This window comes from Alligator sinensis, unplaced genomic scaffold (genome assembly GCF_000455745.1).
Source record: "Alligator sinensis unplaced genomic scaffold, ASM45574v1 scaffold1084_1, whole genome shotgun sequence".
NCBI classification, from domain to species: Eukaryota; Metazoa; Chordata; order Crocodylia; family Alligatoridae; genus Alligator; species Alligator sinensis.
Genome location: NW_005842677.1, coordinates 90,136 through 110,908, shown reverse-complemented (window position 1 = coordinate 110,908; position 20,773 = coordinate 90,136). Strand labels below are relative to the sequence as shown.

General features: G+C 41.7%; 1 protein-coding gene across 2 annotated transcripts in view; it reads right to left on the bottom strand.

Moving 5' to 3' along the window:
* FAM20C (FAM20C, golgi associated secretory pathway kinase) overlaps positions 1 to 19,886 on the bottom strand; it is an 81,354-nt gene extending 61,468 nt beyond the window's left edge. Inside the window, exons 1-3 of one of the 2 annotated variants that reach the window (XM_025215798.1) lie at positions 19,756 to 19,886; positions 18,452 to 18,630; positions 8,095 to 8,173 (exon numbers count right to left, since the gene is read on the bottom strand). In XM_025215798.1, coding sequence (XP_025071583.1) covers positions 8,095 to 8,173; positions 18,452 to 18,630; positions 19,756 to 19,871 — 374 coding nt within the window. In that variant the 5' untranslated portion in view covers positions 19,872 to 19,886. Of the gene's footprint in view, positions 1 to 8,094; positions 8,174 to 18,451; positions 18,631 to 19,506; positions 19,578 to 19,755 lie in introns of those variants that run through there. The other variant, XM_025215799.1, reaches the window with a different exon arrangement.
* Positions 19,887 to 20,773: the final 887 nt, after the last annotated feature.

Here is a 20,773-nt window from a genome sequence, read left to right as displayed (position 1 = left end):
ACCAACCTTTTTGGCAGGCATTCCACAAATTACCCCTGCATCCTCTTCGAGTACCACTACAATCGCCTTCCCCTGCACAGCTGGCTGCTCTGATTTCTGCTTCCTGCCCTATCTGCTACTGTGCTGCTTGTTGCCATGTGCCACAAACAGAGGCACATGTACTGCAGCTCGGCTACCTCTGCAATAGGAGATGGAAGTTATCAACAAACCAGATTGTTTTTGGATAGAGCTTGATCAATTTATGAAAGCGATTCTATGCTACGGTCATCTGTGATAACAGGAAACTAGATTTGATGGCCCATGAGATGTATTCTAGTCCTATATTCCTATGACATTGGTTAGTCACACCATTTTATAGAAGATTACCAGGAACAACCCTTAAAAGAAATATGTGTGCAGTCACTATCAGCCCTTTGCTGGAACAAAAAACAGTACATGCCGAAACAAAAGGATGAACTCAAAGCATATAAGGCAGAAATCTAACTTCCCTTATGCCAGTGCAAATCTGGAAAAAGATTCTCATTTTACTTCCATTAACTTCCATGACTTAAGTGGTAATTCTCTGGGGGTATGCCTACACATGCAATTAATGTGGCACATGTCTACATGTGCGCGCCTGTCGGGAGCAAATTGAGTCTGATAGGAGCAGCCCAGTCCAGGGCCATTTGATAGGAGCTCCAGGCTCCCCTAGGTGCCAGGCTTCGGGTTGCAGGAGGCATGGTGGCTTAACCCCGAGCTCCAGAGGGTGGAGGGTATTGTCCCAGCTTGGCAGGCAGCATCCTCCCAGCCAGAGGGAGATCGGGCTGGCCCCGAGCTAGGGAGGGGTGAGAGGGAGGAGGGAGCTGTACTGGATGGGTGGCAAGCTGCCACCCATCCCAATCTCCACATGGCTGGGAGAGCTGTCCCAGCTGCTGGGCAGCTGCCTTCCAGCCACGTGGAGATCAGGACCATCCTAATCTCCACATAGCTGGCAGGCTGCTGCTCAGCAGCCAGGATAGGTCCCGAGTTCCACGTGGCTGGCAGACGGTGTCCTACGAGCCAAGACAGCTCTCCCTGCCCACTGTGGCCCCCTGCTTCCCAGGCTGACTGGGAGCAAATTGCTCCTGGGCAGTATCTACACATACACTTTGGTGCATTCATTAATGTGCTGTGTTTCTAGCACCTGTATTTACAGGTACTAGAAAATGGTGCATTAGACTAATATACTGTGAAATAATTGCTGCGCACATGTAGACGGTGACAGTTTACTACGCATTAGATTAGTCTAATGCTCAGTAAAGCATCTCATGTAGGTGCACCCTGGATGAATCAAAGAAGGGTCTGTCAACATTACTGTAGAAATGTACAGATTTCATAATGAATGGTCTCCTTTTTTGAAGGTTTTTTTTTTTTTTAAATAAGCCTAAAAAGCTGAAGAGGGGAGTTATAACTTTCTATTAAATTCTAGAGGATGCTTTAAAAAACCTCCCTACATATAATATATATATTCTACTTAATTTTATTTGGCGTTTCTATAAGGGACTGGAAAAGCCCTTGGCAAAATCCGGGCCCTATTGAAGTCGATGGGAGTTTTGCCATTGACTTTGATGGAGCATGATTTCACCCTTCACAAGTAGAGCCTCAGGAGAAAAACCTTGTTGATTTTGCTGCTGAGCCAGCTGTTTCATTCCAGCAGGTCACAGAAACAAAGGGAAAATAAATATAAATATAAGGCACATGTTAGTTTTGGGCAGATAAGGCAAAATCCTTTAAATTTATGACTATACCCTATCTCTGCCTGATAAGTGATATGAAGAAATCTTGGCTCGAGTCATCAGAGATCATCTTAATACGTTTGATTATGGTCTACAACACTAATAGAGTTAGAGGTACTAGCAGCAGGGTTTGTTGGTTTGTTCTGGGATTTTTTTTTTTCTTCAGATGATGATAATACAATATGATGGAACTGTTATGAGTTGAAAAAGGCCACGCATTAACTGTTAGTTAGACACATTGCAAATACATTAAACCATCCCTAGAGTTTCAGCATGCACTCTCATTTTCTATGACTCATTTGGAATTAGCTATGGAATCTACACTGGGCCATGGGATTTTATAAAGAGAACTGGCTCACCCTGCTATCGTTTCTGGGCAATTATTTCAGAAATGAAGATGCCGTGCTACAAATAAACGAAATCACTGTACATAATCAGACTTTATTTACAACCACATTCTCCTGGCTATTAAACACATCTTTCCTGATGTGCTTCCCTAGCTTCAGGGTAAATGACCTGAAGAAGATTTGTTGGGTAATGTCAAATATTCTGTACAAGGAAGCCAAGGAGAGATTATGGTTTCTCCATTCCCAAAGGATTCCTTCAGGAGCTGGCTCGCTTTATAATTTTAATCAACATGGAATTCCGGTGTTGTGAAACTGCAAGGCAACTAGGATGGATGAATTCTCCAGGATTCAGCATGATTTGCCAGCAGATACACATTGGCTGGAGAAGCCATCACTCAAGTACTATAGAACATCCTTGGAGTTAACAGATAATTGTCTACATTATTAAGGAGTTAGCATATTATCCTAATTGCAACCCACTCACACCAGCAAACATTAAACTTTGCAGAAGTCTGATTCTGTGTTTGTGCACTGTGCTCCCAGTATGACAGATGGAAGGAAGTGCACATTAGGGGCTGGTCCCTTTTCCTATATACTTTACATCAGTGGTTCTCAACCTTTTTAGATTCAAGGCATTCCTCATGAGACTCAAGGTCCCCCTTGGAAAACCTCAGCTCTTAGTTTTCACTTGTTTTTTGAGTGCAGAGAAATGCTAGAGCAATTCTTCTATTGCAAGCAACTCAGACCACAACAGGTCAGGATCTTCTTAACACTATGATTTCCTATTTGAAATCTCTGGGTTTCTCTTGTCAATCATGTTTGCACACCTAACAGTGCTAACATTGTGTAGCACCCTTGAAAGGATTTCAAGGCACCCCAGGGTACCATGGGACCCTGGTGAAGAATCTGCTCTACATGAGTCTAAGCTCTGAAGAAATAAAGTGCTTAGTTTTAAACCAATTAGAATCAAAGACACCTGGACATTTTATCATTAATTTGCTTTAGGACTCAAACTCAAAAGACTACTGGCTCCAACCCCCACTTCTTGCATCTTAAATAGTAGTTCAAATCAGGCTTCAGATGCAGAGATGTAACTCCAACTGCCTGCAGCATATATTTGAAGGCTGAATTGAGGCCACAGCATTTATTCATAGACAGAAGTGCTGTTCAGACTATGATGAAGCCCAGCTGTTCACAGGGAAAGGTACACTGGCTCAGGGAAGAGAAAAACACATCCAAAGTGATTTCCCATGTTCCCTCTCCGCTGCTGTAAATGTGTGACCCACCTGATTTCCTAAACTCTGGAGTAATTCTCATGCACAACTCCAAAAATAGAAGAGGCAAAGGTCTTGACTGACCTAGAGGGTCTTCCCTTATGGCAGGGGAGGGCAATTCTTTTGGGCAGAGGGCCGCTTACTGAGTTTGGCAAGCCATCGAGGGCCGCATGACAGGCAGCCCAGGGCAAATAAATATTCATTTTCTAAATTTTTTAGGGGTCCCACGGGCCGGACAGAATGGCCTAGCGGGCTGCATCTGGCCCCCGGGCTGTATCTTGCCCCACCCCTGCCTTATGGTGTGTGCTGCTTCTACTTGGAACTGCAGTTTTGTAGATGTTATCCCCATCACATAGGAGGGTATAAAAACCCACTATACAAGGGACTCCCCAAGAGAGAGCCTCCTTCAACCTGATGATTCCAGCAGAGAGGGCTGGGAATATGCAATATGGTAGTCCCATAAAATCTTCCCACCCCTTTAGCTTTAAAACCCTTAATTTTAAGTTCTAGGATGTTCTGTTCCACAGAAGGAAATTATTCTTCAGATAAGCTGGTGAAAACTCAGTGAGGTCAAAGGAGCTACACTGCAAAACATCAACTGAGGATCTGGTTCATAGGCTAAGTGCAGACATTCACAGGAGTTAAGGGGAGATTAGGTCGGGTTAAAAATAGCCACCTGATCTAACTTCACCCCTGGTGCGGGCCTTACACTTAGACCTAGTGATTGGAAATCAATCTAAACCTATTACAGGACAGAAGTTCAGCGCACACAGACCAGTCTAAAAGTGTCAGAATCCAGTCTAAGATAGACCTGGGTCAATGTACACTCAAACTTAATTGATCTAGGTGACCAGTGGGTCTCTGTCCTTGGGCCTGTACTATTCAACATCTTCATTAATGATGATCTTCATTAATCTTCATTAATGATGTGGATATTGGTATCAGAAGAGGACGGGCCAAGTTCGCTGATGACACCAAACTCTGGGTTAAAGCTTCCACACCTGAGGACAGGAGGGTGATCCAGGCTGACCTCGACAGGCTCAGGAAATGGGCGGATGAGAACCTGATGGTGTTTAACACAGAAAAATGCAAGGTTCTCCACCTTGGGAAGAAAAACCTGCAGCATCCTTATAGGCTTGGCAGTGCTACGCTGGCTAGCACTACAGATGAAAGGGACTTGGGGGTCATGATTGACCACAAGATGAACATGAGCCTGCAATGTGATGCTAGTAAAGCGAGCAAAATGCTGGCTTCCATCCATAGATGCTTCTCAAGCAAATCCCAGGACGGCATTCTCCTGTTGTTCTCAGCCTTGGTGAGGCCACAGCTGGAGTACTGCATCCCATTTTGGGCTCCACAATTCAAAAGGATGTGGAGAAGCTTGAGAGAGTCCAGAGGAGAGCCACACACGTGACCAGAGGTCAGGAAAACCGAACTTATGAAGAGAGGTTGAGAGCCATGGGACTCTTCAGCCTGGAAAAGCGCAGGTTCAGGGGTGATCTGGTGGCCACCTGTCAGTTCATCAGGGGTGCTCACCAGGATCTGGGGGAACGTCTGTTCACCAGAGCACCCCATGGGATAACAAGGTTGAATGGTCACAAACTCCTCCAAGACCGTTTCAGCCTGGACGTAAGGAAGAACTTCTTTACAGTCTGAGCCCCAAGGTCTGGAATAGACTGCCGCTGAAGGTGGTTCAAGCATCTACTTTGAACGCCTTTAAGAGAAACCTGGATGTTTATCTTGCTGGGATCCTATGATCCCTGCTGACTTCCTCCCCTGGGGCAGGGGGCTGGACTCGATGATCTTCCAAGGTCCCTTCTAGCCCTAGTATATATGAATCTATGAATCTAGGTTAGACTGGTACACTGAACTTCTGTACAGTTACCTGCACAGCCATAACAGTCATAAAGGAAACAAATGCTAGCAAATGCCTTTAATAAAACCCTGCAGTATTCCACAGTGATCACCTCAAATACAGCAACGTTGCCATTGGAATATGTAGCACCTAAAAGAACAGTTTTGGCATGCTGCAGTGCTTCTTTTGCTACACATGTATTTAATGCAAAAATCGGTTTAAAATAGTGTGTCAGCACCCTTGAAATCAAGCAGAAGGGGTGATTAAGACATAGTCATTTTCTGCTATTGTTCTGGTGGATAGTGGTAATTGCTTCTCTATATAGGAAACTGGCTATACATCCATTGTCATCCATCATCTTGCCAGTGCTGTATATAGTGCAGTATAAATGGTAAACTTTCGATTTAACCTCATTCTCACAATTACAATGTCACGGCACTGATAATGATTTAAAGTATCTGCAGCTAAGCCAATGGAGAAAAGACAAATATGGTCGAATATATAAAGCTGCCCAGGAAATAATTACACATTAAAGACAGCTGGGATATATCAGGGTCTCAGTTTCCCATTTGTAAATTGTAATAAAATGCATCAGATTCTGCTTGTTTGAAAAGGGAAGGGAGGAGACATGAGCCTACATGATATCATCCAAACCTATGCTTTCATAACTCTGCAACTTGGAGCAGGTCCACTTGGGGGAAAGTGGAATGTACTTTGGCATCATCTCCCTTCAGATGTGTCAGCATTAACTAATGACAGCTCCTCTCAGTACACTATACCTTCCAGGGGAGCTAAGGAGCCCATGCGAAAATGGCTGGAGAATGCTATGTTTGGGCCTTTGTACACGCCACAAAATTGGCCTTTAAAGTGGATTAAATACCCTTTTGTGCCGCTTTAATGGTGTTGCTGTTTGCAAATTTGGTGACATATTGCGCGTTAAATGACTTTACGTGGTGGCCCGATGCTTTCCTCCGCAGCTGTGGTGCCCCCCAGGACTGCCTGGGCCAGGTGCCTGTGGGTGGGTGCCTCCTGGGGGACGCAGCCGCTGCCATGGAGGGAATCACCAGCCCCCGCCCCTCCCTCCCAGCTCAGGGACCACTGGGGCCACTGGAGAGGCATATAAGGATCGGGCCTGACCCTTGTGTATACACCACGAGCATTTACTTCACCCTAAATTGAAGTGGTATTTTTAAAAACCCACCACTTCAATGTAGGGCGAAGTAAACCCCCGTGGTGTGTACAAATGGCCTTTAACAGGAGGCATTTGGGATCTAAAATGGGACATTTGGGTCTTTGCACACATCGTCAGGCCATTCTGAGGCACATGGGACTTGCTCATGAATTGCAGAATACATGTAAATAAGGAGGACTTCCCCAGATAACTGTGGTGAAGGAAGCTCAGCTGTCCGGCACTTGTGGAGGCCACAGTAGGTCTGGTCTATCTAAGGTTCTCATATGGCCTCCATGAGTTAACTGTCAGAAGGTCTCCATCCTCGCTGCATTTACTTTCACCACACACCTATGGAGTATGATATTTCCTTGTCTAATTCCCATTGAAAAGACAGGGAACAGTCACAGCAGGTGCATCTACACAAGACGCTACAAGATGCTGTAGCGATGCGCTATGGTGACATAGTGTCGGCAGGCACAAATCGTGACAAACAGCAAAATAGTGTCTAAAAATAACCATGTGCCACTTTAGGAAGCAAATACGAAAGGAATGCGCAGTACCCCATGAGCAGTCAGGCACACGTGTAGACGTGCCCAGTGTGATTAAAAGACTTGCCCAAGGTCAGACAGGGATTCTGTATCTATCTTTAGATAGATCTCTGGATAGCAACCTGTTCACTGGGCCATCATTCCCAATGTATACAGCACCAATATACATTCGAAACCACGCATTGTCTGCTTCCTTATTCTTGTATGGACCTTCTTAAAGGAAATTAGCTGAACGTCCTTACGGTGGGAATAAAGAAAGGAAACAAATTTATTATTCCAGTGATACCCCTGACAAAGATATCGAGTAGCTTCATTAAACATTTTGCAGCCTCAAGCAATTTTACTAAATCCTGTACAATGAGCACACTGTGGTTTTCATTATGACAGTGCAAACATAGAGAGCTGGATTCAGAACTCACTTACACCAGTTTTACGTCTGTGTAATTCCATGTACTTCCGTGGAATTACTCCTGATTTACATGGCCACGAGAGCAAAATCACTCCTGTGCTACCCGTTTCTTTCCCTCTTCACTCTTGTTTTGCTATCTGAAATAATCTCCGCAGAGAAACTCATTTTCATAGCTACAATATACTCTCAGCAAAATAACTATACAGCTCTCCTCAAATACAAACAACAATATATCAAAGACTGAAATTATATTTATCAAACAAATGCTATTTATTTCTTCCGCCTTAATAAATCTGTTCTGAAAATGCAGCCAAAACTCTGTTCAAAGGAAAGCAATACAGTACAAAATACAGGATCTTGGAATACATTTCCTTTTAATAAAGAACCACATACTAAAGGAACTTTGAACACATGCTGTATTTTTGAGTGGAAGAATTCATAATGTGCTGGACATCCTGATAAAACCATAAAATATCCTCTGTCATCTCAGATCTTATCCAAAGCCCAATGTAGCAGTGCAAAGACTCCTACTGACTTCAGTGAGCTTTGGATGAAGCTCGGAGTAAGCCGAAATGCATCAAGATCCTTAACTTGTGTACAACTCATATTTACTGGAAAATGTAGCTAAGTAAACTCTAAAACATAAAAGGCATTTTCAGCGACAGCTATTCGGAAACTAGCACGCCCAGGCCATTGGAATGCAGTTTTAAAATGAGCACAAGTATTTCTTACTTACTTCATTGGTTTAAATAATGCTTGTCCATAATTTTGGAACGTCATGATCAGTTTTAGTTGAGTGCCTCCTGATTTCATGGCTGTGGGGAAAAAATAAAACAATTTAAAATGACCACATATGACTCTCCTTACATTCAACAGTCTGCCTATTGATCTATCTGGGTCTCTCTACACATTATATGAATGTGTTAATCATGGCATAAATGGCAAGGGCACCCAATTTAAGGTGCCATAAAATGGCAAACCAGCCATAAATGTGTTCCACAAAAAATGCAGAGTATTTTTATGGCTGGTTTGTCTTGCACCTTAAATTGAATGTGTAGTATGACAGGGGCTGCCTCAGAACTGGTGCCAATAATCAGTCCAGAACAGTCCTAGATCACAGTGGACCGTGGGCACCCTGCTTTCAATTTGCTGGTGTAGGAGGAACCCAGGATCCTGATTCCAGGTTTCCCCACGCACTAACAAGTAGAAAGGGCACATCTGGGATCCAGTCACTGATTCCAAAGTCACACTTCCTGCCACAACATGGTGGCATGGCAGGGATCAGAGCCCATGGTACCTTTAAATGAATGTGTCTTAGGGGGCCTCTGCGTAGGCATTTATATTGCTATCATCACTGTGGCATCAGATCATCAACATGCACATATCCAGGGCAATTCTAAGCATGGACAAAGAATGATTTAGTAAGTGAGTAGGGGTAATGCACTGTAGTGTAGGCACTTAAAGTGGCTAAACAACATCTGCATCTTGCACTGACATTTTTACCATTGGCTCAGTACTACAAGCACAGAAACACCACTGGCTTCAATGGGAGTGCTATACGTAGAGTGTTTGCAGAAACAAATTCTTCACTTGTCCTACCACCTATTTTCTTTGGACTTGCTACTATGAAAAGTGCCCATACTGGAGAAGGAGAATAAGGTCTGTCTTAAGAGGGCAGCAGAACCCAAGCTGCACAAACAGATAAGCAGCATCCAGCCCTTAATTAAAAGGCATGAACAGATCACAAATTCTAGTCTATGCTATGATTAGTTTAAGTATCTGTTGCTGAACAATAAGTACAGGTATATGTCTCTCATCTTCTTTATGGATATCATCTGTGAAGTCAATAGGTAGGTACCCACTTATTTCAATGGGATTTGGATTAGGCCCTACATTAATGGGCATGTACGTGAAAGAGAGGTGACCTCTGGAAAGTTTTAGCAAGCACAAGGTAGTGACTGCAATTCAAAAATGTTGAACACCGAGGTCCATTTAGCTTGATTCTAACATACACTTAATTCCCAGTTCCAGTGAATTAAGAATTTAAGGCTGACATTAGTTCCAGTGAATTAAGAATTTAAGGTTGACATTTATTTCTAGCAGTCTGTACCATTTGGGCAATATCATGCTAACAGTTGGACAATAGTATTTCTAAACTTAGAATGATCATTTTTTGTCGGAATGAGAACAAATGTAACTTAAAATATGCATTATACATGAATACAAGAGTTTCCAAAGAGTACATCTCCTTTGATGATACTGTTACTTAAGAAAGGTAAATACATGCTCCAGCAAACCATCTGCCCTTCCCCCCAGCCAGGAACCCTCCAAAAAACTGAAATGACCCAGACCCTGACTTTTAATTCATTTCCACATTCTGAAATGCTGCTCATGTCAGTCTTCACAGTATGTGCAATTCAGCCCTTTTAAATACTTCCTCTGAGTGATCAGATAATCCCTTTCTTTAGAATTTGGACAAAACCGGTATAACTTTAAGAACTACATGCAATGTCACATTATCTTATTATACGAATTTTGTCTTAAAATTGGACTCATTCAACCCATGTAACTTGTACATTTTCCCCCCTTCCCAATCCCATTAGCTGCACATCCTTTTAATTACTCCAGTCTGTGCCTTATTACTGATAGGTCACCAGCTCTCTTTCAGTGCTTGTAATCCACATTTTTGTAACAAAATGCTATGCAAATCTGGTCAGCTTAATTACTTTTCCTCTAGAACAAAATCCCTCCTGCATTGCCGGTTTGTTGACCCCTACCTTTTCTAGCATTACCCACCTATCCCAAAGGAACAAATAAACAATTAGAAATTAAAGGGCATTAAATAACTCTCACTGTACAGGTATAGCAGAAACAGATGGTTTTCACATATTAAATTTACTCTTGTGATGAGCAAGCCATGTCTTCAGGTGCCCCAGAAGGGAAGGAGGTATAGGTACAAGTATAGGTTCAGCCCTGAGCACAAATCAGAGCAGCCTCAAGGCTTCTCTCACATATGCTGTCAGTACACGTAAGCCAAGGGATTCTCCATGAAAGCCCAGAGCATCACTCCGAGTTAGAGAACAGAACTGCCTCCATTTGGTTAGATCCTCAGCTTTTATAACCCTGCCTTGCTCCACTGAAATCAGTGGTTAGAGTCCATGCAACTTCATTGATGTCAACTTGGGGCCAACTCCTGCAGTTCTGCTCCCCCTTACAGACAATAAGAATCAGTGTTTAAAAAGTGATGTCTAATCACCTCTGTCCATGTCAAGCTGATTTCTCACACTATAACTGAACTCTCCAATCATAAAAATCAGAATTCTTAACTGATCCGAGCGGGTTGATATAGACCCATTAGAGCTGTGGGGTGGGTAGGGATTTCCAATTCATTTCAGGGAGGATTATGTTTCCATTGGGACAAGCCAACTTTTGATACATGACTGGGAAATGGAGAGTCTTAAAAAAACCAACCCAAAAGAGGCAGAGATAGAAGAAAAAGGGGAGGTTCAATTCAGGTTCTAAACACAGTGTTCGGGACACTCTAAGGTTACCAGGTGGTTCAGCCATGCAGAGTAGGCCAATGGACACTTTGTTGGCTAACAACCAAAGATTTGGCAACACTAATGGGGAAACCTTTATGAAAGAGTCATGAAATATGGTTCTGATTGGTTAGACACAAAGGGATTGATGTCCCAACAGAAGGCACTAGCTCAGCTAGTCTTTGCATTAGAGAAAGTCAGGTGAGAATACAAAAGATCTTCATGGCCTATTGGTACCATCCTATTGGTTAGAGCCTAACCTGGTTGCAACCTTGACTGTCCATTGATGGAGTTCTGTGCCAGTGCTGGTACTAAAAGTGAATTTTATATTTACAATGGTCAGAAGAGCATCAGGCAATTTTGCAGGGGTGGTTGTACATGAGAAGTGGTTCTCGAAGGATGCAGTGAATGCAATCTTCACTTGTTTCTGGAAGACTGCACCTTCCCAGGAAACATTCTGCCCATGGTTCTGTGCAAATTCACACTACCGATCAGTATGCTCCCCAACATTTTTATCCCAACACTGATCTGCACAGATCTTACCAATGTATACAACACTAAATACCATTATTATAACTAATGCAGTGCAATTGTCATGCAGTACATATGGATGACTAGAAGGGATGCTCTGAACCCAGCTGCTTACAGTCCAAGGCTCTCATCCTCCAGATAGTCACACATGAGCTTCATGCCATGATTTGTCCCATCAAACTCAATGACACTACTCATAAGTTTTTAAAGTAAGCGTGTTCATGCATGTTTGCAGGATTGGGGTCCAAAAAGACTTATGCCTGCGGTGTGGAAATATCCAGACTTGCATGTACGGATGTAATTTAAAACAGTTGCTCCTAACCTCATGGAGACTTTCTGCCCAAATGTCAGGGTTGGATATTTTCCTCTTCTCTAAAGATTAAACTCACAGGTTGGCTTTTTTTACATTTTCTTAAATATATTTCTTAAGGATAAGAGAAGAAAATTCCACTTCCCATGTATGGTGCAGTTCAGACATGTCCCTCTTTATATTATGCCTAAGAATAAGAGTCCAATTATGTTCCAAAGCCTTGTTTGCTTGTTTGGAGATGCCCTTGAGACTGTAGCTACTATCCAAATAAAAATTTCATAAGGATTTATAATACACCGGATTAGAACGTACAGTATTCAGAGAAGCCATATGATGACACTAAGCCATTACAGCTTGTCATGTCTCTGATCAGAACACTAAGACGTTTCTAAGAAGGCCTTAAAATGTTGGGCTGTTCTGACTCCAAGGGTGTTCTCCCATCTTAATCCAAATCCACATTTTAAAGAGTCCCCGAATGAACATTTATGTTACAGACCATGAACAGCTCTGAAAACGTCCTCCAAACTCACTGATGCCACAGAGTAACTCTTCCGTCCATTCTTGTGCAATGACTAGACACATTTATATAGTGATAAAAATACATTCCAGTACAAATAGTATCAAAATTTCTAAAGAAAGAAGTTGAATGCTAAAGCTTAATATTCCAGTGTTAATCTTTCCTGTCAACCAGCATATTGCATGAGTGCTATGGCCTGATCCAAAGTGCTCCAAACTTCAGTAGGCTTTAGAACAAGTCTTCAGTGAAGTCTGTCCTACTCATCATGTTGAGAGTTAGGGACTTGTCTAAAGAGCATTAATGCCCCCGAGACTTTTTTTACTGACTTTGATGGGTTCTGCATCCAAGCTGTAATGACCTCAGCCACAGATATCTGTGGTTCTTCTCCCGTGTGCTCCCATTCCTCAAATTTCCTCTGCCTATTCTTTCCTGAAAACTAAGGAAATCCACATGTTCCTCAAGTCCTGTACCTCTCCCGTGTAAAGACTTTCATATAGCAAACGTATGAGACAGGTGCCACCATCCTCACTGAGTGAGATGTTTTTTCCTAACTTCCGTTAAAAGATCTGGTTTTGACCCATTCGAGACAAGATACTGGATGGAACAAAACACTGCTATGATTTGGCTTTGCTTTCTTCTGCCTTGCTGTACCCCAACTCTCGTCTTACCAGCCCATTCGGATTCTACACTCTTCAGGACCAGACAGTTGTATTTGTAACGTCCACACTTTGAGTGTTGTTTTAAGCCATAATAGTCACCATCATTAAAAATGACAGAGGCATTACACAAACACTAAATATCAGCCTAATCCCCCTTGTTCTTTTCCAACACCACCAGGAAGAGATAAAGGGCTACTCTGTAGCACTGTCTGAAATTCCTTTCTTTTGTCAGGATTCAGCACACAGTATTAAATGTACTTATGCAACTGTTGACATATGAGAGAGATGAGACTAAGCCAAAACTCAGGATGTGGTAACCTTTGAATGAGGGAAAGTTCGGCTCCCGATCTAGAGTCCCACTTTGTAGCCCAGGTCTAAATCTAACATAAGCACGTTGACCCCGTCTGACAAATAATGGCCTGCACAAGTTCAGAGACTTGGAGGAACACATTTCCAAACATTCAAGTTTTAGCCACCTCTCAAATTGCTTTTGCTCTGCCACAACGGCTATCTAACTTGTAAAGGTCTCCCTCGGTTAAATCAAGACAATAAAAGCAGTTTCCAAAGGGAATGAGATCTGTTAAAACATTCAAAGGCTTTGTTGTACATTTTTAAGGCCTCTTTTCTTTTTTCTTTTTTATTCGGGCTGTAAATTTAATCAATCGGCTGATTCTTGGCAGATTCATTGTTCTCTTACAAAGTAAATCAATGGTGCTATATTTCATCATGTTTTTCACACATTCCCCAATGCATTGTTTTCCTGCCTTTGAAGCAGGTAGTCATAATTATATTTAGAGCCGGAAGTGAGGTTCAATATTCAGAATATTGCCTTTCTCTTATTTTGCCTTCTTTTTCCCCCTCCTTTGCTGCTTCTCTAGTGTCCACCTTGGTTAACTGCACCATTTACTCTGCATCAGTAATTTTGTACACCAGCTTTCCAATTATTGTCTGCACAAATTGAATGCATCATAGACTTTAGAAAGGAACTGAGCCAGGTAATGTTCCCAAAGCCTTCCAACCAGGGAATTAAAAAAACACCCCAGATACCTAGTCTGCTCACATTTCATCCAATAGCAAAACTCCTTTTGATGGTAATGGGAAAAGGATTGGGCCCACAATTACTAAACCCACGCATTAAGTGCCACACAATGTTTGTAGTTAAACTGCTGGAGCTGCTGCAAGGATTATGCATGTACATTTGGTAAATATACAGGAAAATGGCTAATTAGGGTCATTTGTGCATGCAATTAAACCATTACGAATGCAAACAAGCTGTGCAATTGTGCATGCATTTTGTGCATCCACCTCTCCTAAAAATACGGTGCCAGCGTTCAAATGAAAATAATAACATTTAGGTCCCAGTCACTGAGAACTTGGCACCGAATTAAGTCATAATACGTTTTATACCAAATGAGAATGAGAACGGGATACACAGGCCACTATTCACGTTCCTTGCTTCAAGCTGTCCTTAACCCTGTACTTTTGAAGGCCACCTCTGGGTGTCACTGTGGGAACTGAATGGAGTGTTCATAGTCCATTTTCCATAGTTGCATCGATGGATTTGTTCTATTTAAACTATAACCTCAAGAAAATGTCACCTTGATGCTCTCTGCTCTTGTGAACTTTGCAGTAATTGCTTCTGTCACCATTTTCATTTTAAGGGAACTTTGTAGGTTACAGAATCTTGCGAGCAGGTTTGATTGATCCTGAGCCATCTCTGTGAACATGACTCCAATTATTAATGCAAGTTGAGCAGGGAAATCTGACGTGGCTGAAAGCAGTTTAGCTACAGTTTGGGTTTAATTATGGAAAGCTATCAAAACCTCGATGTCAAAACCACACGAGCCTATTACAACCTATATGGAACAAACCAAAACACTACCAAATGTGCTGTACACAACACTCCTTGCCCAGAAAAGACTGGGTAAGTTAACAGATCTTTTCCTATCCTATCCAATGCTATAGATTGAATTGCACTGAGTGTGGGGGAAATGATTCTTACTCACTATGAAGATTTCTGTTGATTGTATCCTTTGAACTGGTAGTCATTGCACAGATACTTTTCAGAAAAAAAGACAACCAGAAGAATCAGGAAACTGGAAAATATGCCAGAGCATGTAAGACAGTACAACAACCATGTGTGTGTCCTTTAGTAACATACATTAGACTTGTGTAATCGATTCATATACTTTGGAAATCTTGTTGGTCCTGTGCACTAAAAGTGAAACTTGGCAGGTGCTATTGTAATACATGTTATTAAATCTCTTAAAAATGTGCAGTGCAAAATAAAACATATTGCCCTGTCTAATAAAAAATAATAATAGTTTCTTCCCCTTTTTTTCTCCATTTTTGAATACTTGACAATAACCCTGTTCACAGAGGAAGAAAACATGGTTTGTTCTTTACAGTGTCCTGTCATCTTAGGCTGGCAAGCCTCCTGTTGCAGCCAGGATCAGGCAGTACAATTTTGATAAGCCTTCCTTCAAAGACTAGCATGCCTTCATTTCTGGAAACTAGTTGTTGCTTCCCTCTTTGAAAAGTGCTATTTCTTTGTCTAATGCTATGCATTTAATATTTTTGTCCATGAACGTTATGTGCTTTCATGGGTGTAAATTAAAATTATTGTTTCACATTTTGACTACAGTAGCATCTTAATGCTCCCAATCCCACCATGCAAAGCTCAGTCTGAACACGTACCAGTGAGACAAGGCCAGAAGAAATACGTCATGTGATAACGCATATTCCTATGAGTCTGCAGCACCTTTCCCTCATTGATCTCCAAGCTCTGTCTAACATATAATTAATTAACGCCTCACACTATACCAGCATGAGACTTGGAGTGAAATTGTGGCTTCAGGGAAGGCAGTGGCAAAAGTTCGATTGACGTCAATGGGGCCAGGTTATCACTCGTCATTTTTATTACAACTGTTTTGCCAATAGGTTAACTGAAGCATGGACAGGTTAAGCAAAAAACCCAGGAGTACAAGCGTAACTCAGTAGCTGGAACACAATTCAGCCCTATTACTCCTGATTCTCATTCCCCTCCTACACCCACTAGCCAACGCTGCATGACAAACGGTTGAACATTTCATTCTATCGCCTGTCTGATAAGCACTGCATTATGAACACATCTGAGCATGCTGCAAGCCGTGGTTTTCCTCTGCACAAACAGCATGCACGGTATCTAGATCTTGAAATGGGGAATGGAATTCAGACTGTTTTGGAAGCTGTGCTTCATCAGTGCAGTATAAAATGCTGATGGCCCCAATGCATTTTAATGCAACGCACTACAATAAATCAGAACGTGAGTGGTCAAGGGCTTCGGTGCAAACTCTTCAAGAACCTGGGGTTAAACAAGGATGTTGCACAGCTTCAGGGCAACACTGCAGATCGCAAAAGTGATAGCACCATTCTGCAGGTAAGACGAGAGGTAAGAAAGAGCACAGCTTACGTGTCTTTCTCTTCCATCTCCTGATTGACAAGCGAAGAGTGGTTTTAACATGAGCACTGTAAGAAGCTACCTCCACCCTCATTCAAATACAAAAGGAACATTCTGTACATCATTCTATACTGAGTGGGCTGGGAAAAACGAACATCATATCAAAGTGAAAGCCACCTAGAACTTGTTCCACTGATTGTAAATTATCCCTGTTATCCTGAGGCCTTGGCTGAAGGATGAGTAGCACCGGATATTATCTAAAAACAATGTCTCTCATTGCCATGATGTAATATATTAACTAAAGGGGTGAATGGTGAATGGCTTCAGTCCCAAATTTGGGTTCTTAATCCCAATCCAGTAAAAAAATCAGTGCTCAGACTCTTTAAAGAACCATGTGTTTGGGGAACCTAAGCCTCATTTTGATCCTTCAGTGCATTTAAGCTGGACAGCTTGTGAAAGCAACCCAGGGTTGAAAACTCTTTCTCCTCCACAAAGTACAAGGCCACACGAGTCCTGCTGACAGCTATGTGGTGGTTCTTTACAAGCGGGGTGGATTTTCAATCACGTGGCATTCTACGCATCATGGCTCCTACTGTCTTGATTGGCTAAATTAACCCATGCTTTATGCTGTCAAGGCCTGCTCATTCCTACTGCTATTCAGAAGTCTGTGTAGTTCCTGAGATGGAATTGAAATCATTAGGCCAAGCCGTTCTATTTTCACTTGGGCAAAACCTATTCTGAAGCTAATAGAAATGTTTCCAGAATAAGGTTCTAAGGCCAAGGCTCGGTGACCTTTTCCAGCTGTGCTGATATCTATAGCTATAGCTATATATACATATATATATATAGAGAGAGAGATATCTATCTAGATAGATAGATATCTCTATATATCTATCGAGATATCTAGATAGATATCTCGATAGATATCTATCTAGATATCTCGATAGATATCTATATAGATATATAGAGATATCTATCTATCTAGATAGATATCTCTATATATCTATATAGATACATGGATATATAGCTAGATATCTATAGATAGACAGATATCTATATCTAGCTATATATATCCATGTATCTATATAGATATATAGAGATATCTATCTCTCTCTCTAGCTGATCATCATTTTTATGGAGCTTCTACTATTTCATCTTAGTGAAATTGTGCAAAGTACAGAGCAAGGTTGCATTTAATGTAATTTGCTTCATTTTCTATGTGCTCTGAGGCATGTAAAAACCACTGAACATATTGCAGCTCTCAATAGCCAGGAATAAAATTACCTGAATTTATTTAGTACACCAGGAAGCTGTTTTGTTTTCTTTTTCATTGTACCTATAAAGCTCGATTCAAGGACACCTAACCATCATTAATCAACCGCTGTGTTTCACATTGCTTAAAGACATCCAATGGTATCATTTCAATAGTGGATTTACGAGCAGAGTAAGCAGAGCTGCCTTCTGCTCTCCATCCTGATACCCTGATGTGCATTCCACTTTCCCTGAAGTCAGTGGTAGATCTGGTTTTGCAAACACTGCAGCTCTGAGCGTTAAAGCCACAGCAGCAAAGCCTGCACAGGATGGAGTGACTGAGACACCAAACTGGGTTACTTTGCTCTTTAAGCCTTCCTTGCTGGTGAAGGCATTTCTTGTCATCTTTCTCTCCTTACAGATAGCAAGATCTTCATTGAAAAGAGAATTCAAGAAAGAGGGGAAATACCAGACTTATGCAGAATTCTGGTGTGTTGATTTGGTTTCCTGTTTTTGGCTCCCCAGCCCAGTAAGCTACTCTTGTTATAAGTATAAGCCCTGAAGTCAATGGGTGTACCCCAGGGGTAGATTTGGCCCACTATACTTTGCAGCTGGGATCCTGCTAGAGCACTCAGCCATTCAGGTAATACAGAACTGGCAATATGCCTTTATAAAACCTCTTTTACATTTAACTAGAAAAATCAGTGAAGGCTTCCATGTAGCCAGGAAGCAATGTTTCAAAGACACCAAATATAAGTCATAAAAACACTTTCATTAATATAAAAACAGGAATGACATCTTGGACAAGGAATAAATAGTCACAAAAATGGCATTTATCTAGACCTACCAACACTTGTTATCTTTTGGGAGACTAGGTCTTGTAGCAAAGCCTCAATTGCAGGATTATGTCTGGAATACAGCTCGTACCGATTAATACCAATGTGGAATTTCAACCAATTTGGGTAGGAATCCACAGATGTTTCTCCGGTGGGTAAAAATTCTTCATCTTCGTTACCTTCATTTTGCCTACCACAAAGACATGAGGAGATATGAAGAGAGAGCAGTATTACTATTATTACTATTATTTGCAAAGAGCATCATAACAGAGTGATTCAGAAAACAATGATGTGAGAAGCAAGCACCGTAAATGGGAGACACCGGCTTCAGTTTGTCCCTGAAGCCAAGGATGCAATTGAGGGCCTTCTCCCACTTCAGTAAAGCCACCGGGAGCTTTGCCACTCAATTCAATGGGAACAGCCTCATGACCTAAATTATTAATGCCTGGTCCAAAACCCATTAAAGTCAGTAGCAAAGCCCCCACTGATAGGCGGGGACACTGGATCAGGCAATGGTACAACTTTGAGCTCAGTCCTGCATTTCAGAATGAGAGCTCCAACAAAGTGTCGTTGGAACGTGATAGAGATGCAGAATATATCTCTTTAATCCAGAGAACGATTGTTTTTTTAAAAAGTAACATCCTACTCATGGTGGAATGGTTACAAAGAAAAACAACTTTAACCACAAATCTTTATTTAACAGTATGTCCCCAAAAGAACTACTGCAAAAGTAAATTTAGATTCTGTATGTCCCCAAAAGAACTACTGCAAAAGTAAACTGAGATTCTTTAGCCATATACGTCCTTTTATATTCCCTGGTGTAGTTAAAAAAAAAAAGCAAATCACTTCTAACTACTTGCTAAATAAACATCCTAGCTCTTTTCACCACGAAGTGTCTACAGGGAAGGTAGCTGGGCTCTGAGTTATTGTTGTCTCCCAGAATTTTATAAATTAATGTTAGCTGCTAAATTGAATGCTAATTACATAAACCTTGGGGAACAATAACTAGTAGAAACAAGTACAGCAGCCAGTTAAATTGTAGACATGCGACACTTGGACTCCTTACCCATTTGTTATGCTATCATATGTCTTCATGCCAGGGCCAGCTGTACCTTTAGTCATTATACTCCATACATAATTGTCAAATGCTCATGACAGCAATTTTTTTCCAGAGAAACTGGGACTGCTCTAAGCCGGAGTAGGCTAAATCTGATTTTAATGACTGAACATAGAGGGCCTATGTGGTTCCTGTAAGCATGACGTTGCACAGGAAAATATTTACAAGATTTTAAAGATTCAAATCAAAACTACTTACTCAAATGCTTGGCAGAGCTTTTGCGTGGTACAATGCAGCTGTTTAAAAATTACAGTGTCTGTGCTTGAAAGAGGGTGCTGTTGTATTAGGGACAAGTCTTTTGATTTCTCAACCATTCATGTTTCTAAGCATTGCTGATAAATCAGCGGGGCAGACAATTCACAGGCAAACAAAATGCAATCAAAGTTAGGCAGAAGTAAGGGCTGTGAAAGGGCAAGAAAAGATTTTGCCCAGAAAACGTGGTGTCAAAAAACAGACCCATCTTGGGGTTTAAATCCCATTTGTATGTGCACATTGCCCATGGTTTTGTGACCTTTGAAGTCGGGCCCTTGGCTTCAGAGAAAAGTTAATATTTGGTTACCCAGTCTTATGTTGTATGTGTGTGGGGGGAGGGGGGGAGAGGAAGAGGGAAGAGCAAGGGGTGGGGGGGGGGGGAAAACAAGAAGTCTAACTTCAACATGTTTAATTCCTATTGTCCCTTGTGACACCTGAAGCCTATCACTTAACCTCCCGTTATATCGGAAATATCCGTTACTCTGGACTTGGAAATGACTTGGTATAACCTACACGTATATGTGTGCGTGCATGTGTGTGTGTGTGTGCGCGCATGTATGCATGTGCATGTGTATGTATGCATATATGTATGTGCATGTGTGTATATATGTGTGTACGTGTATATGTACGTGTGTGTGTATACGCGTGGATGTGTGGATGTGTGTGGATGCATGTGCATGTGTGTATATATCTGTGTGCATGTGTGTGTTAGTGTGTATATATGTATATGCATGTGTGTATAGATGTGTATGTGTGCATGTGTGGGTGTATATATGTACGCCCATGTGTGCATATGTGTGTGCATGTGCGCATGTGTATATATGTATATGCATGTGTGTATAGATGTGTGTATGTCCGTGCATGTGTGTGCATGCGCGTATATATGTATGTGCATGTATGTGCACACGTGTATGTGTGTGCGCATGTATGTGTAGATATACACACACATACATGCGCACCTACG